The sequence below is a fragment of the Cynocephalus volans genome, chromosome 7 (assembly GCF_027409185.1).
Source record: "Cynocephalus volans isolate mCynVol1 chromosome 7, mCynVol1.pri, whole genome shotgun sequence".
In the NCBI taxonomy this organism is placed as follows: domain Eukaryota; kingdom Metazoa; phylum Chordata; class Mammalia; order Dermoptera; family Cynocephalidae; genus Cynocephalus; species Cynocephalus volans.
The window spans coordinates 13321302-13339633 of record NC_084466.1 but is presented as its reverse complement, the minus strand read 5'-3'; the positions used below and the strand labels follow the sequence as shown (position 1 = coordinate 13339633).

The 18332-nt window shown below is 40.8% G+C and overlaps 1 protein-coding gene across 2 annotated transcripts in view; it reads left to right on the top strand.

The window, feature by feature from the left end:
- Positions 1–18332, top strand: part of CLYBL (citramalyl-CoA lyase) — a 226457-nt gene that overhangs the window by 183062 nt on the left and 25063 nt on the right. The window contains exons 3-4 of one of the 2 annotated variants that reach the window (XM_063103080.1): positions 12769–12957; positions 16879–16980. In XM_063103080.1, the coding sequence (XP_062959150.1) occupies positions 12769–12957; positions 16879–16980 (291 nt within the window). The remainder of the gene's footprint in view (positions 1–12768; positions 12958–16878; positions 16981–18332) is intronic. The other variant, XM_063103081.1, reaches the window with a different exon arrangement.

The following is an 18332-nucleotide window of genomic DNA, read 5'->3' as shown; positions in this document are numbered from 1 at the left end:
AGAAACAACCCAAGAGAATGGGCACAGGAATTGGGAGTTTAAATGTGTATGAACCTTTTTTGAAAAGCAATTTAGCATACATGTTAAAATAAGCATATTTTTTTTTTTAATCTAACATTTATGAACCACTTATGGTATACCATTTTAATCCTCACTAGTCTCTGAGTCAGGCACTGTTATGATCTCCATCTTTCAGATGAAGAGACTGAGGCACAGGAGGTTAAGAGGCTGTCCTGTCTTTTACACAGGCGGTCTTTGGGCACAGTGAGGACTTGACACAAGACTTGCTGGTTGCCAGGCTGGCGTGGAAGGAGGCCGTGAGAGTTCGGCATCTTTGGACTGTTGTGAGGACAAATGAAATCACAGGCATGAAAGCCCTTTGAAAAGTTTAAGGACTGTGTATACATTTACATCATCATTATCAGGTGATTTTGAATGTCCAAGCACATGCATGTCATTGCAAAGCCATGGGCACTGGGACATCATTGGTAGGCCATTGGTCCCGTCCCCCTGGCAGTGGTCCAGACAAAAAGACTGGTAATTCCGGCAGTTATGTCTGCTGAGCTTCTCCTAAAGTCACCTTTTGTGTCCTCTTGTGACTTGAACCACTCTCCCTGTGGAGTGACCTTTGTCTCATCTTTGGGCCATTCTTTTCTCAAGGCTCACTGATCTTGCCGTCTTTGGGGAAGATCTGAGCTTTACACTGTGGGAGCCACAAAGCTTGGCTTCTTCCCCAAAAGTCTTCCCCAAGCAGGATCCTCATCGTGATGACACCCAGAGCATCAGGGTTCAAAGTCACTGTCAACTAAGATTTCAAGTGTGGTTCAAGCAATTGACTAGGTATATTTCTAAGGCTATATTTAATCAGTTAAAAATTTTTTCCTTATAATTTCATTTTTTAAATACTCTCTTTTGTATATTTTTAAAAGCCTGGCTATTGTTAGAGGAAAACAGCCTTGTGACATGATAGGGTATTTTAACAAGGTGCTGATATCGTTAAGAACGTGAACGTTCCTGAAACGAGGCGTGCGTTGCAAGGTGGGTGATTCTCCCGTTTCTGTATGTCCAGAGGCCGTTCCCGGCGGAACCTGTAGCCCAGGAGACTCTCGTGCTCATCCTGCGTGCAGGACACCATGGCGTTTTCACGCACGCTTTATAGAAGCCGTTGAGGGTCCACACGATCTGTTATGCTAAATCACACCTGGTGTCTGTACAGAGACAGCTCTGGCAAGAGTCCTCGCCACTGGGACCGAGGCCTCTGCCGCGGAAGCCAGAACATGGCAGTGTTGCAGGGGCCTGGCTCACGGCACGCTGAATTAACCTGCTTGTTCTCACGTTAAATGCTTTATGAAAATTCACCTGGCGCAGAAAGAGGCAAGAAAACCCAAGTGGATGCGCGGCCGTCCACCTGGCAGCAGCCGGGGAGGCCGCCCGGAAGAGCTGGCACGAGGACAGGTGGGAAAAAGAAAATCGAGCGCGGAGCCAGCCACGCACTGCTTTACTCACATCTGCTCGAGGAAAACATTTCATTATAGACGCGGCGCTCCCGGTGTTCGTGAGCGAGGCGGCCGGCCGCGGGCCTCCTGCGGGCTCATCTCCGGGCACCTGTGCCCGCCGCGGACTGCAGAGGAGCCTCCGCCCACGGCCCGAAGAGCGCCCTTTGTTTAACCAAGCCCCGGTTCTCCAGTGGCTCTCAGTCTGCCTTTTTCTAAAAGTAAAGAGTCATGATGCTTCATCCTCTTCCATTCTTTCTTCCACGTTATATTTTTCTTGTCTTTTCCTTGTTGATTTTAGGAGAGAAAGAAAATAAATGAAGAATAGGAAGGAAAAGTACTACCCTTTAGGATACCTATCAATTTGCCACCTAAACTTAAGTCTTTTTTAGTTATGTTTTTCTTTTGAAAATAATAGGAAGTAAGACAAACAACAACAAAAAATTAAAAATAAAATTAAATGATCAGCTACTATAAAATGAGTGTATGAGTGTATGCAACAGAAATCAAAACATACAAAGGTGGGGCTAGTGGGTTGGCTCACTTGGTCAGAGTGCAGCCTTATCACACCAAGGTCACTGGTTCGGATCCCCTTGCCAGCCGGCCACCAAAACAAACAAAAGTGGAACAAACAGACAATATTGCATGAGTTTTTCTTATTCCTCTTAGTTTTAAGACCTCTCTTACTTTAAAAGTAGTTTACGAGAACAGTGATCCATTTTCGTGTACCTGCAAGAAATATTTCTTTGCGTTCTATTTCTGCCATCACATACCTTTTTTTGCCCGATTTCTTCTTCCGTGGCTGCCAGGAAGACTAACAGCTAATGAATCTTCGTTTGGGAGACTGCCCCACCACATGGCGTAAAGCCTCCTCAGGAAGACCAGGAGCCAAGGACTCGATGCCGCAGCGAGCTGAAGTTCGCCTTAGCTTGGCTTCTTCCATTGCAGGACTGTTTGTGCCTTGTTGTTAGACATTTACACTTCTATCTATAAACTTTTATAACCTCCTACTTATGGAGACAGGATTCTTTGTGTCAGCACCTGAGAGAAGTGTTGTTGAAGCAATTGGCACACAGGCAGGGACCTCCGGCAGCAGCATGTGTGCTGCAGAGCCCGTTTGTAACCCATCCAGGGCGACCTCGGAGAACTCACCACTGAAATTGGGTGATGGGCAGGGAAACCAATGTTTTCCTCCACAGAAGTGAAGACAGCTTTTGCTTTTTAAAAAAATTGGTTCTTGGTATTTACATCAGGGGGATGGTTTTGAACAGTTTCCAGTAATGTATCTCCAGTTGACTTGAGAACTAGAGGAAGTCATCAGCCAAAATGTGTAGCAAGCTTCACTCTACAATTGCTCAGACCAGGGGACAGGTGACATGTCTCTTATCTGATGCAGGTCTGGCACCGTGGCAAGGCTGCCTCATTAAATTATGAACCAATCACTCCCGATTTGCCACTAAAAAGAATGAAAGGCCCGAGGACTCTGCCTGCACAGGTGATCCATAGCACCTGTGGCAAATGGCACGATTTCATCCTCATAATGAAGAAAGGTAGGTGCAGAGTCCTTTGATGACACTGTTCCCTTTTGCTTGTTTACTTTTATTCTCCCACGCAGACTGCGACCCAGCAGGAGGGCGTTTAACCAAAACAGTTAATTACCTCCTCTAACCCAGAGAAGTTGTGAAACATAAATATAGCAGTTGAGAGGGAGAGGGCAGCTTTGCTCCAGGCTGTACTTTGTGCCCGCTGGGGAAGGGAGCCTCCTTCTCTGTCCTCCCAAGGTCAGGGTGCAGGGAGACTGATGAGAAGACGCATGTGAAGGAGCTGTGTGGCTTCCATTTCTCTTTCATTGCACTGGACTGTGACTCCTCCATGTCTGGAACCCGCGTGCAAAAAAATGTATTCCAAAGGCAAGACTGAAGAGTTTTGGGACTAGACGCCCTCCCACCATAAAAGGAAGGAGCTCTCGGGCAGGCTGGATTGAGGGGACCTCCTCCACATACGGGGGATTGGAACCTCCCCAAACACAGTGAGGGCACAGGGCAGCTTCTCAGCAGACACTTTACAACTGGACTGCAATTCCTGTACGACCACCACCATCATCTTCTCTCCCCAGTGGAATAGAGCCTCAGGCCTCGTATTTCTAGGTCACAGGCTGGCCCCCGCCCCTTTAGAATCTCCTGTGTCTTTCTGACTGTCTCCTGGTTTGAGCACCCTCCTTTCCTGACCTCGTATGTACAGACCATCTGCCTTTTTATTCCCTCACTATTCCTGCCTCTGCCCTTTGCCCATTTTTGGCTCTCTGCTGGGTGCTGTCCCTTCCTCTGCACCTGTTGAAATTCCATTCAGCCTCTCCAGAGGCCAGCACGAGTCCCAGCCTCCCCACCTCCCACCATCTCTGCTGGAAGTGCTGTCTCCTGCCTCTGAGTCCCCAGACCCTTTGTATCTGTTCACTGGCTGCTACTGTTATTTCACTTCTTCTATGGGCCTTTCATCGCCACAACTAGATGATGAATTCCTAGAGTTCAACAGGCAGCGGTTTATAGATCTTTCCCCTCTGCCCCCAAACCCGTCCCCAGCACCTGGTGTAGTGGACAGCATTTGATTCATCCCTCTCCTACTGGTTAAAAAATTTTAAATGTACCAGACCCAGATCATCAGGCAGAATCTGAGCATGGGATTCAGGAAGTTTTCTTTTTGGAATCACACACATTCTTAAAGGGACAAACGCTCTCAGTTATCTGAATGTTTCCAGGTATCTGAATGTTTGGCCTTAGATGCATAAAACAACTAGACGAGTGATTGTGTTTTTCAGTTTTTCTCTGGATCCTTCCCACCACGTAGGCACCAGAGCTCCACAGACAAATCTGAATATGGTGGTTGTTACTGGCACTGAGACAGTCAGCCTTTGGTAGGCAAATACTCTGTCTTTTCCAGTTGAGCAAAGTGTACATCAAAGCCACACTACTCAATCATAAAGTTAACAAGAAATGTAAAAAGCACGGGCAGCAGGTCCTCTCAGCACTAGCTCCACATTACCATATGGGTTTGGGTTTGAGGCACCTCAGAGGCCCATGGGGAAGTCTGTCAAGGTCCTCAAAGGAAGCCCAAGCCGTGGCACATACAGTTGAGGAAAATCCATCAGGAGGAGATGGGGAAAAGGGAGAGGAAAGAGGCAGAGAAGGGGGAAGGTGATGCGTAGGTCTACGGAAGCAGGAAAGCCGAACACCAGGCAGTTGCCAGTCGGGGCCAGGGCAGAGCAGAGTGAGGCGGCTGATGGCAGTCAGCCCCTTCTTTCCACTTCCCAAGGTATTGTCATCACATTTTGCTGAAAAACAAAGACTGAAAACACAAAAATAAAAATATCAGAAGCCCCCTACCTCACACCATATATAAATATATATACTCAAAATGTATCAAAGATGTAAAGGTTAGAACTAACCTTCAAAACTTCTAGAGGAAGACATAGGCATAAATCTTCATGACCTCGAATTAGACAATGGTTCCAAAATGATAACAAAAACACACACAACAAAAGAAAAAAAAATGGATAAATTGGACTTAAGCAAAATTATAACTTTGGTGCTTCATAGGACACTATCAAGAAAGTGAAAAGACAACTACAGAATGGGAGAAAATATTTACAATATCTGATAAGGGTTTAATATTCAGAATGTATAAAGAACTCTTATAACTCAACAATGGAAAGACAAACAATACAGTTTAAAAGTGGGCAAAGGACTTGAATAGACGTTTCTCCAAGGATGTTATACAGATGGCCAATAAGCACATTAGCCATTAGAGAAATGCGAATCAAAACCACAACCAGTTACCACATCACACCCATTAAGATGGCTGTTATCAAAAACAAACACACACATAAGTAAATAAAACAGAAACAAACAAGGGTTGGTGAGGATGTGGAGATATCTGAACCCGTGTGCATTGACGTAGGAATGTAAACTGGTTCAGCCAGTGTGGAAAACAGTTTGGCCACTCCTCAAAAAACGAACCATAGAATTACTACATGAACCAGCAATTCTACTCCTAGGTATATTCCCAAAAGAACTGAAAAGAGGGACTCAAACAGAAACTTGTATGCCAGTGTTCATAGCAGCACTGTTTATAATAACCAAAATGTAGAAACAACCTAAGTGTCCATCACCAGATAAACAAAATGTGGTCTATACACGCAATGGAATATTACTCAGCCATAAAAAAGGAATGAAGTTCCAATATATGCTATAACATGAATGAACCTTGAAACATTATTATGCTCAGTGATATAAGCCAGAACCAAAGGGCAAGTATTACATGACTTCACTCATAAAATATCTAGAATAGACAAATTCATAGATACAGAAAGTAGTTTATTTTTGTTTGTTTGTTTTTTTCTCACTGGTACAAGGATTGAACCATGGACCTTGGTGTTATCAGCACCATGCTCTAACCAACTGGGCTAACCAGCCAGCTCCAGAAAGTAGATTAAAGGTTGCTAGAAGCTAGGAGCAAGAGAGAATGGAAAGCTGTTGCTTAATGATTACAGAGTTTCTGTTTGGGGTGATAAAAAGTTTTGGAAATAGTGGTGATGGCTGCACAAGATTGTGAAAGTAATTAATACCACTGAATTGTACATTTAAAAATGGTTAAAATGGAAAATTATTATGTTACATATATTTCACAATTTTTACAAAGGACTGAATAGACATTTTACTGGAGGATACATTAAAATGTCCAATAAATACATAAGAAGATGCTCAACATCATTAGTCATCAGGGAAATGCAAATCAAAGCCACAATGAGAGGCCACTTCTCACCCCTTGGGATGGCTGTAATCAAAGAGACAGATGGTAGTAAGTGCTGGTGAGAATGTGGAGCTGTTGGGACCCTCATACACTGCCGGTGGGAACATAAATTGGTGCAGCCACTTTAACAGTTGACAGTTCCTCAAAAGGCTACACATATAGTTACTGTATGACCCAGGAATTCCACTTTCTTTTAGGTGCATACCCAAGAAAAATGAAAATATGTCCAAACAAAAATTTGAACACGAATGCTTGTGGCAATATTTCTCATAAGAGCCAAAAAAGTAGAAACAACCCAAACGCCTAATAACTGATAATAACCAAAGTATGATATATCCATACAGTGGGATATTATTAGGCAATTAAAAGGAAGGAAGTACTGATACAAGCCACAACATGGATGAACCTTGAAACATACTAAGTGAAAGAAGACAGTGACAGAGACCACACATTGCATGGTTCCATCTATAAACTCCAGAATAGGGAAATCTATAGAGACAGAAAGTAGACTGGTTGTTGCCTAGGGCTGGCAGACCGGGGGAAAACGGGAGTGATTGCTAAGGAGTATAGAGTTTATTTTTGGTGTGATAAATATATTCTAAAATTGTGGTGATGGTTGTACAACTCTGGTTGTACAGTAACAGTCTTTCAATTGTACACTTTAAATGGGCGAATTGTATGTCATGTGAATTTTATCTCATTAAAGCTGTTACCAAAAAAAAAAGAAAAAAATCTCAAACCTAAAAGTAATCTTCCCCAAGATTATTTCCCACAGATAATAAGTAAAATGAAGTTTAAGTCATTAATTAGCTTTTCACTTTTTATTGTGGAAATATTCACATATATACAAATGTAAAGAGAGTAGTGTAAAGAGACTCCCCTGTACTGTTAAATCAGCTCCAAAAATTATCAACATTTTAGAGGCACATTTTAAAACTTTTTGCTAAATTTTATTACAAAACTTTCAAACATCAGAAACGTTGAAATATTGTACAGCGAGTACCATATACCCACCTTCTGTATTCTCCCATTAATATTTTCTCTGCCTGTCTTAAACTACACCTGTCCATCTCTCTGTCCCTCTATCCATCTATCAATTTGACTTACTTTTTTATTCATTTCAAAGTGAATTGCAGACAGTAGTACACTTCCCTGTAAATACTTCTGCATGCTTATCATTAACAAGAACTCAATATTTGTTTCTAGTTCTCTTTGTGCATTTGAGGTAAAATGTATATACAGTGAAATGCACAAATTCAAAATGTACATTCTGTGAATTTTAACAAATGTGTATAGGCTTTTATGACTCAAGTTAAAGCCATTGTCCTAATGTCTTTTGAAAATTGCTCAGAGCCCTTCAAAATTCTTTTTGTAGATTTATTGTATTTTAGTGTTGTTTTTGTAAGGTTTTCTCTATTTCAGTTAAATCTCTGAAGGGCAGAAATGCCAACTACACATATTGTAAGCTACCCATCTGTACACATCCTGACCCTTCTTAGTCCTTTGAATGAAAGCCGATTTAGAATTTTACTATAAACCTTTGTTTTAATGTATCTTTCATGATTAACACATCAAAAACTTTGATCTACCAAAATCTGTGTTTTCAGAGTAACAGGGTGCCTGGCATGTGAGACTCTGTGGGATGAATCAATATATGAAATTTTAACCAGTTAACACACGGGATGTTCAATGTTGTTGTAGATTTTCTTTTTTCAGAAATAAGCAAACCAAGTTTTATTTATTTTTTTCATGTGGAAAATCAGTGGGATAGAAAACTCAACAATACCACCTTGCCTAATGAAACACACCACCAGATTGTAATCAGTGAGAATTCATTTGCCTTTTTTTTCAATGCAGTCACTACAACAGTCTCTGTGATCATTATTATAATGAATTTTTATACATTTATAAGAAAAATCCAATATAATTTACTAGTGCTGACCTGTTTTATGTCACAAGCACTTCCGGTTTTGAATATAAATGTATAAAAAGAAGTCACATATGAGAAAGGAGACCCTTAAACGGAACAATTCACTCAGAGTGTTTAATTTTAAGCCAAACTTGATCTTGAAATTTTCAAAAAGACTTTCATAGAGATGCTGATCTCAGGACGTTTTGCTCGACATTTGGACCCACTCCATGCCTGTGACATCACTTTGTGAATTAGATAAAATGGAAATGAGATGACATAGACAGATTCAGAAAAGATAGAATTTACGAGTGTTCTTGAATATGTGGCATAGCAATTTGCCTTTTGTAGGATGAAAATATTAATTGTTCCTTTTTTTAAAAAAAATCACAAATGTTGTGCATCTCCTTGGAGTCTCTCCTGTTTCTTAATTACCAAATCTCCGCTCGGCCGCAGAGCTTTCTCCTTGCTCCTGTTGCATCAGGTTTGGCTCTGGATTTCCTTTGAAAACAATTATACATTAACATTCAAGGTTTGAGTGGGGGGTGGAAAGCGAAGGGAAAGGTGTTAATTCAGATGTTATGAAACTGTGATAATGCTATTATTTAAGGCACTTATTTGGGTATGTTTATACTTTGTAGTTTTATAAATAAGCCCAAGGGGCTCCTCTTGGTTGTCACAATCCTCCTTGAATCTCGTATCCTGTCTGTCTCATCCTATCCGACAGTAGAATTGATGCCGCTCTAATCCCTGCAAGTTTGGAACTAATGAACTGACTGCTGAGCTGCCGCCACGGAGCTTGGTCCCAAACTATACTGTACTTCACACTCGATTTATTCTCCAGATGGCGAGACTGTGCCACCCCGCCGCGAGGGACCACCTCTTCCACTGGAGTGTAAAAGTGGACGGATGTTGTTTTCTTTGCAGATTTGATCATTCTGAGCTAGAAACTTGCGAAGATGATTAGTTATTAGCTTTAATGGGTGCCAAGTGAACCAACTGCACGCATATTTTCTCCTTTAATTTCGGAGTCTGCAGGTCTTGGTGATGGTTGATTTATCCGCTTTCTTACGTCACCAGAGCATGTCTCTTCCCCAGGTGATAGGAATCCAGTCTCTGAAATCATAGCACGCCTTGGTTCCTGGCCCAGACAGAGTCACATAATACAGTGGCTTATGGATAAGGAGAAGTTTATTAGCTGCTGGTCCACTGCACTGAGCAGCCCATGGCACGAAATATCGATTGAGTGCGGGAACTTCGGGAACACCGTTTTTTAGAAAGGGGCCTGCAAAGATTCTAATCTGTACCAACTTTCTCTGTGACCTCTGCAGAGTCTCCCTCTAGAATCAAACATGATATGGAACCCACTGTGGTAATTAGTCTCTTCAAAGATCTAATGTAACTATTGATACAGGCCTTAATTCTATTTTCCAGTCTTTTCCAGCTTGTCAGATCTTAGGGGGACAAGTTCATTCCACAGTGAGAATGAATGGCCAAGGCTGTCCTTGTAGTGTTAACACATTTAGAATGCAGTCCCTCTTAAACCTTGTTTTGAACAACCTGTGTTGCTTCCAGGGTATAACATCCCCCCAGAAGCTCTTTTCTAAGTGGCCTCTTTTACTTTCATTTCCTTGTCCCTCTGTCTCCACGGAGATCTTACCTCCCAATAATCTCAGCAGATCCCCCTGAGAGCCCTCTGAGAAGATGGTGTCTGCCAGGCGGCCTCTTACAAATCCACCTACCGAGATGGAGATCAGAGAACGGTCATGGCCAACCAGTAGCCAAAGAAAAAAGAGAGGAAGAGAAAGAAAGTGTGAAGGAGACGAGGTGATGGAAATGAGAGAGACAGAGAGAGATGGCAGCAGGAAGTAAGGTGTGTGTTGAAGGAGAACAGAATGAACAGAATTTTTTTCTTTTCACAACTGGATAGACTGTGACTCTCTTTAACTGAACACCCAGGACAAAACCTAATTGTTCTTAGAAACTGCCTTCCTCTCAACCCAACAGATGGTATGGGTGTGTTTGCAAGCACGGTAACATATTTCACCATTAAAATACCAAAAAGAAAAAAAAAAGTCAACATGCTTGTCGGTTGGTATAAATTCAGCGAAGTTGTTGGATATTTTGGGATACATACCAGAGGGATGCACATTTAGTTTATGTAAATTGTAACAAACAACAGCCTGTTAATAAGGGTGTTGTGTGGCAATATACCTCAAAATCATCAGATCTTTTTTGGAAAGGTACAGAATGATGAAGTGGAAAGAGCTTGGTTTTAATTCTGAGCCAAAAAAATAAAAAATCTAATAAAATGCTGAGTATTCACTGCTCATTATTAGAACATGAAAAGTACTAATCAGATTATGCCAAAAATTGGAATCAGGTATTTCATTTGCAGCCAATTTCACAAGGGCTGAATTTTACTAAGTAAACCGGAATGTGCTGAAACCATGGCAATCTGACTTTAGATAAAAATCACAAACAGGTTTAGAACATGAGCTTTGAACAAACATTCCCCTTCAAATCCAAGTGAAACAACAAAACAGCTTAGGGGACACATTTTGTTTAACACCAACATTAACAATTTTGGAAGGTGATGTTGCCAGGGATCCTTTGTCCTTGAGCACACATGCAGGTTAAAGTAGAGGACAGAGACGATGATTCAAATAATTCAAGTTTTAAAATGCATTTCAGCCTAAATAATCTAGTGAGTTCCCTTCAATTTTCCATTCACTCTGTCCCAATAGACCCTCCGCAAGGCTGCCTTGCTGATGAAAGAGAACCTGGAAGTGGACACGTTTACAAGCTGGAGCTATCCCGAGTTTGTAGCTATGTATGGGCTGCACAGAGCACAATAAGTTTTAGGTTCTCCGAAGCTGTTGATCTAAATACATGCACTGCCAAAGAGCTGGAAGCATTTCTCCTAGCAGCTCTAGCCTTCGAACCCTGATATTGAGCTAACTTCTGCCCTTCACCTTCAGGATGTTTATATTTAATGGCTGTAATGAGAGCACATGGTAGAGCAAGTGGTGAGTTTTATAGCTGTGGAATATCCAAAGGCCTGATGTGGAACCATCAGGTGGAAGCCATTGCTGGCTGCATCATCTCTGACTTTAGCTGGTGTAAGCACTCTTGCTTGTGTCTAAGCTTGGCCTGATTATAGGCAGTTGAAGCTTTGTAAATCAGGACTCCACAGAACTGTCCTAAGGTGTTCTCAGGTACCGTTTCCATCTGACCTGACAACTCTAAGCTACGGTTTCCTCAACACTGTTTAACTCAGACCACATCTGGGAGATGTCCTTGCTGCCACTCGGTCGAGGACCTAAAGCCGTCTGGTTTAAATCTACTGTCCTGGGTTGTCTTGTTGATTGGTCTTAGACTCAGTATTGGCTTAAATAAGTCTTTTTTGTCTTTGCTTTGGTTTGCTATTTTCCTAGGTAAGTATTGCTGTTCAAATGGCTATATATTGTTAAAACTTTTTTTTTAACCACATTCATCAGCAGTGAGAAGCTTTAAAGTTTTATTAGTATCATAAAAACCCTTCCCAAATGAAACCACTTTTGATAAGTGTTCATTCTGACAATGAGAAATTGTTGAGGGCTGTTTGCAAGTTGGAGGAATTTGTTTTTGAAACTGAAATTGGCAGGAAGTCATGACCCCAAGTGCTTTCTTTCCCTTGACTCCAACCCCCACCCCTTCAGTGCCCTCCTGTCTCTTCCCCCCACCCCACCTTCATCAACCCCACCCCAAAGCTAATACATTACATATTTGGCTTCATACAATTTTGCGGGGGATAGTTCAAATACTGATGCAGACTTTCAGCCTTTCAGCTTTTCTTAACTGTGGAGCAAAGACTGTCAAATCAAAGACAAAAAATGTATTTGTCAACCACTTCATGAAGGAATTTCTTGGTGCTGTACTGTCTTCCACCGCAGTAATCGGGAGCTCTTTTTGTAGTATGGAGTGTCAGATTCCTGTGAGCGCCTTTTTACTTGAATGTCAAGATTCAACTCAGTTGCAAGAAATAAAGTAAAATAAAGAAGTGAATAAAAAAGCATGATGCATGTGGAAACAAACAGAAGAAAATCAAATCCTTATTTTTTCCCTAATGAGAATATGCTGGTGGATGAGACTGCCATGCTATCCAGTTTCTTATATTATTTAATGAGAAAATGCAGATGAAGGACCTAGAACCGTGCTTAGCACTTAATTGTGCTCAATCAATGAATAATTCTCTATTAATAATTTTACCTTTCCAACTGGAAAGCAATGCTAATGAGCAAGATGACACACGATTTAGAAGTATGCCAGTATGCATCATGGCGGATCTCAGCTGTGTTATAGCCATCTTGAATGAAGTCTAGGAATCAATCAGTCACTCACTACCTATCAGACTGGATGACTTATTTCAAATATTATTTATTTGGTGGACAGGAAATTTGTAGATAGAACAATGGTACTCAGAGTCTGAATCCACATAACAGTTTCATAGACTATTTGATTGTGTTCCCCTTGATGATAAAAATAAACTTAGGAGATACATTTTATTGCCACTTATAGAATGAAGCTCGACTGAGAATAGTAAAAACTCTTGAAGACTTTGATCTGGGCCCAACTGAAAAGTGTGTGAGAGTCAACTCAGTGTCCAGTGGTCTGGCCGAAGAAGACCTGGAGACTCTTCTGCAGTCCCGGGTCCTTCCTTCCAGCCTGATGCTACCAAAGGTGGAGAGTCCTGAAGAAATCCAGTGGGTGAGTAGATAGTGCTTTGCGTTAAGACTCAGGACCCGCTAGGAAAGAATGGATCTGGGTGCCCTAGGTTCTGAAAATGCATACACAGAGCAGAGAGGAAGGTCGCTGAGAAAAAGGAGTGAGCATGAGAAACCATTTCTTCACACAAGGAGAACCTGGCTCTGCCCAAAGTGTTCTAGGGAGCAACTCTGCTTCTGAAGTGATGCTTCTGCCTCCTAATCAGATTTGTGGTTTGGACAGAACAGCCGCCTCACTAACCCTCCCAGAGTAATCCCTGGAAACTAGCTTGCATGAGAATTTCATCATCCCTTCTTCCACCCTGGCAGGCCCTATGCCAAGGCGTCCACCTGGAAGAGCCTTGACGTCAGTGGCTCTCTCTGGGACTCATTTGAAATCATCATGGGCAGTGCGAGCACATTAGCTGCATATGAAAAAATGAACCCCAAGAAGGGGAGCGAAAGGTCACTCCTTAGGGCAACTAGAGGAATAGACAGGAAGCTTTTAACTAGTGGTTTTAATTAGCACAGATATTATTTCCTGAACAGTTCTCTGGTGCGTCCTTTTTAAATTGCTGACAGGTGTGTTTGTGTTTCATGACAGACTTTTCAGCCAATAAAATCCTGAAATGTAAAGTGGTTGGCATGTCAAATTACTTAAGAAAACTTTTGAAATGGGCCTAATTATACTATGATTGTTTTAATTGTGAAAGTGTGTGTGGGGGGGTGGTTAGATTTTATTTGGGGGTTGCTATTATTCTACAGCTCTCTGTTGAATAAAACATTTCATTATGCCACTCTGGGGCAGAGAGAGCCTGTGAGGCGTGAGTGCTGGAAGAGTCTGTGGCAGGGTGAGGGACAGCGACGGTGTAGAAACCACATCTAGTATCATCTCGAAGGCTGTGGATGCATCCACAGCAATATGCTGAGTAGCTGTCGTACCTGGCAAAACTGCTCACCTTTTAAATGCACCTAGGTATGTTGGATCTATGCTGCCTAGTGCGGTGGCCACCTGCCACATGTGGCTAGCGAGCACTTGAAATGTGGCCAGTACAAATTGAGATGTGCTGTAAGTGTAAAATGCACATCTGATTTTGAAGACTCGGTACCCCCTGAGGGGAAAAAAGAATGTAAAATATCTCAAAAATTTATATGGATCACAACTGAAATAATATTTTGGATGTATTGGGTTGAATACAATATATTATTAAAATTAAATTTACCTGTTTCATTTTACTCTTAACGTAGCCACTAGAAAATTTAAAATTGTATATGTAGCTGCCATTATAGTTCTATTGGACAGCTCCGTGTTGGATTCATTCTGAAGTCCTGTATTCAAGGGTCAGTATTTACTTACTAACCTGGAGTTCTCTTCTCCAAGGTCACCCTTAGAAGCTGGGAGATACTGGTGGGAGCATGTTAACAGACTTGAGGGTCCAACCCCATTCAAATATGTCTCGAGTTGATTGAAATGCACTCTGGAGTCACTGTCCCCTTTTGGTTTCATAGTTAATGCCTATTTATCACCATTCTTACCCTTAATTTAAGGGTGGGGGGGAACCCACCCCAGCCTTCAGCTTCTGTTCACTGTTTTAAATCCTTGGATGTGAGCAACATACTGAAATTTAAATAGGACTTCTAGTTAGCAGAAGTCTTTGGGCTGTTTATTTTTTCCTCTTCGTTTGTATTTATGAGAAGCATAAAACCCAGAGCCTGATGCACAACTGAAAGATGGGCTTACTTGTTTTCTTTTGTGTGAGAATCTCTTGCTCGCCTTTTGTCGCTAGTGTGGGTTCTTGTTTGACTGGCACGGCTTATTGGACTATAACAAGCGTAACTCTGCCTCCTTTGTCGCGGGACAATTCTCCCACAAATCCCGAACAGTGTGCATTCTTCCAACACACTATTGGGTGTGCGCTGGAATTGAAAGAATTGCTGAGCCCTGCTACTTCATCTCCTCCCCGATCTCTTTGTGATTTTCTCCCCTTTTTTCCTCCCCCCGCCCAGTCCCCTCCACCTCGCTGAAATGAACACTTTACCAGGCCGGAAACATTTAATCGTCTCCTTTTGAAAAAATTAATTGAAACTTCTCCACTAGTTACCTTTTGTGTTAGTACGTAATGCAATTTTTTAAGAAAGAGGGGGAGAAGGAGAAGGAGGAAGGGCTAGAATATTTAATTTTTAAGTGCCCCTATTTGATTTTAAAACAAAAGGCATTAGAGATTTTTCTCACTAAAAACTGGGACTATATTGTAAAGTATTTACCTAGTTTTACATTTTATGATTTTTGTAGTTATAACTATTATCTCAAAGAATGGGGCAAGTATCCTTGCAAGTTTTCTTTACTTAACGAGAAAAAAAAAAAAATCCCCTACTACATATTTAACACCCAAACTACTAATATGTCACTATCCACTTTCTAGCTTGAATGTGACATGAATTATGTTTTATTTTCATTCACATCAAGTACCATGCGTGCTGTCCCTTCAAATTGCAGCTTTCTCTTCCTTCTTGCTATTTCGGTTGAGTTATTCCTTCCCCGGAAAAGTTCTAAGGAGGTGATGATGATGCTGTCTGAAGGGAGGGGCAGGGGAGCAACTGGGAATAATTCTTCATTACTGAAAGCTGTGATTTATTTTAGCCTAATTGTAAAGTTACTGCAAATTGCTCAAAAGCTTTTTAAAGATCTCAGTGATTAGATTTTTTTTAGGGGAGGGGGGTGCACAGGCAAGGAGGGGGCAGCTAAAAGGGGAAATAACACCTCTAATCCTGCTTCTGGTAAATAGGCTGCCAGCTTTTAAAATGAGTTTCCTTTCTATTAGTCAGAATATTATGCTAAGCCTTAAGCATTAGTTTTTTTATGTTGCCATAGCAGCCTTATTCCTGCAGGGTGGTGACCTGTGATGATTACAGTACAAAGCTTATAGGGTCTTGAAACCCCCTTTGAAGATGAAAAGTCTTTGATGGTTTATATTTATGCAAATCTCTTAGATATGATTTACCCAACTGAGACTGAATGGAGAGATGATTAAAATTCTCTTTTCCTTTGATATCTATTAATGTCTGAATATTCCTTAAATTTAAAATGGATATATATGTTTTCATCTTTATTTACAAAAATATCTTCATCATACCTGTGTTTCTTTTTTATCTTCCCACATCTTATTAGATCTAGATAGACATAATAGATTTACAATTTAGAGTGTGTTTTTCCCCCTTTTGAAAGGGGGGGGGGAATCTGTGCAAAAGCTTTTGTATGTTTCCAGATGATAGATTTTGGAATTTGGGCTACCCCACTGGCAGCACAGAGCTAGCTGTGAACTGGTCTCATGGAAAAAATTGGCGAGCTTTGGTCTTCAAAGAATTAAACTTCCTTTTTAAGGTCTTCCTAGGTAAGCTAAAAAATTATGAAGCAAACCCTTCCGAACAAAGGGTAAGGGTGCTGTAATGAATAATGTGGATTCCACAGAGAAGGCTGCTGAACGGTCACACTGATGTCAGTGCTGGGTCCGAAACAAAAACAGAATGGCACGTAGAGCGGGGCTTCGTTGTTTTGAGGGTCTACCATTTGCATTTAAGGGCGAGAAGTCTTAAGTAAATATGTTTTCAGGGAAAGCATTTAAACTCGAGAATTTCTCCTTCCCCTTCTAACTCCTAGGCCTCAAGTTGCTCCTTTGGGGAAAAACAAAACCTGTAATGCTTGGGTTTTACTATTTAGTGTGGTGGGAACTTTGTTACCTTTTTTCTTTGGTCTTTCTTCTTTTTCTGTCTTTTTTTTTTTTTTTTTGTAATTCTTTTGTGTGGATGAAAGAGGCTAGGATATTACTTCCTCAGGTCAAAGACTTAAATACTACTTCTGTGTCTACATTTCAGTGATTGTATGTTTTTTTCCCCCAATAGTCAACTATGACACTTTTGATTTTAGTTTTCAGACAAATTTTCATTCCACTTAAAAGGCCGAAAACTTGAACAACCAATGAATTTAATCCCTTTTGTGGAAACTGCAATGGGTTTGCTCAATTTTAAGGTAAGAAAACTATAATGTGGTTAGTAAGTTAGTATTTTACTTATAACCTAAAGAGAATTTTTGTTTTCAATTTAACATCTACTTAAAATATTTTTCTAAAAAGATTTATAAGCAAAGGGAAACTTGAGTACCATTTGTCATCTGTAATAGTCCAAAAACCAGATTGTGAGCAACTTAGAAAACAAAAATATTAAGTAGAAAGGAAAAGCTTCCCAGTCCTAGATATTTAAATAAAATATTAATATTTTCCTAGCAGTAATTTTAATTAAATAATCACTGTGTAAATATGTGCTTTGAATTATTACATTTACAGATTAAATGCACATGAAAAATTTATTTTGTCACCTTTATAAATTAACTTTGAATTCTTCTTTTCTGTCAATTGCCTTTTCATTGGGAAATTTCCTGGCCTCTTTGTAGCAACATTATCCATAATGTCTGTCGGATAACATTATTGTTTGTAAGTTATTGTACACAAATAATTTGGAGTACATTATTTCAATTTGCCACATTAGAACATAAAACATTTTTAATATAAATTCAGGAAGATTAGCTGAAGTATTTTCAGCTGTTGAGTGGTTGCTTAAAGTACCTGCCTTAACAAATTCATAGCTAGTTTGTTTTTTCCCTCTTTATCAGGGGGTATTTATATTGTTTTCCAAAATATGCCTGTCATTCCACCTGAGCTGTGAACATCAATCTACCACCCCCTTCTCAGAATCTCTAGACTACCTTTTTGTTTTCAGAGGGCAGGAGAAAAGGAATCACTAAAAACAACAAAAAAAGGTAGTTGAACTGTACTTGGAGAGAGAATGTGTGAGCAAATGCTCCGAGAGGAAACTTGGAGACCTCTGGGAGCCTGCAGGAGGGGCCGGGTGCAAGCGTTTGGGGAGCGGCTGCAAGCCTCGCCTCGTGATCAGCTTGTGTACTCACCTAACCACAAATTCTCCCAGCCCGCCTAGAATCCTCAGAATACAGTCAAAAGCACATCCCTTAGATGCAACCAGATTCATACAGTGATTTAATTTTAAGCACCGTTTCACCATTTTATTCCATAACATACTTAGAAGCACTTACAACGCCTGAAATTAATCAACAGTGTCCCCACCGGTCCCTCATTTCTTTCCCACCCACATATAACGTCTCTCCACCTTCCGAGATTCACAGTTGTGCTATGAGGAATGTTATTAATCTCGACTTCAGTATATAAATGTCGAAAGTGCTTTATTAACACATCTTGGGTGACTTGTTGCATTTTTATTTTCCCCTCTGGACTTGTAGCTTTTTGTATTATATGTCTTTAATCCTGAGACCATTTACTTGATCCTAAGGCAAATAATCCAATTAGTTTG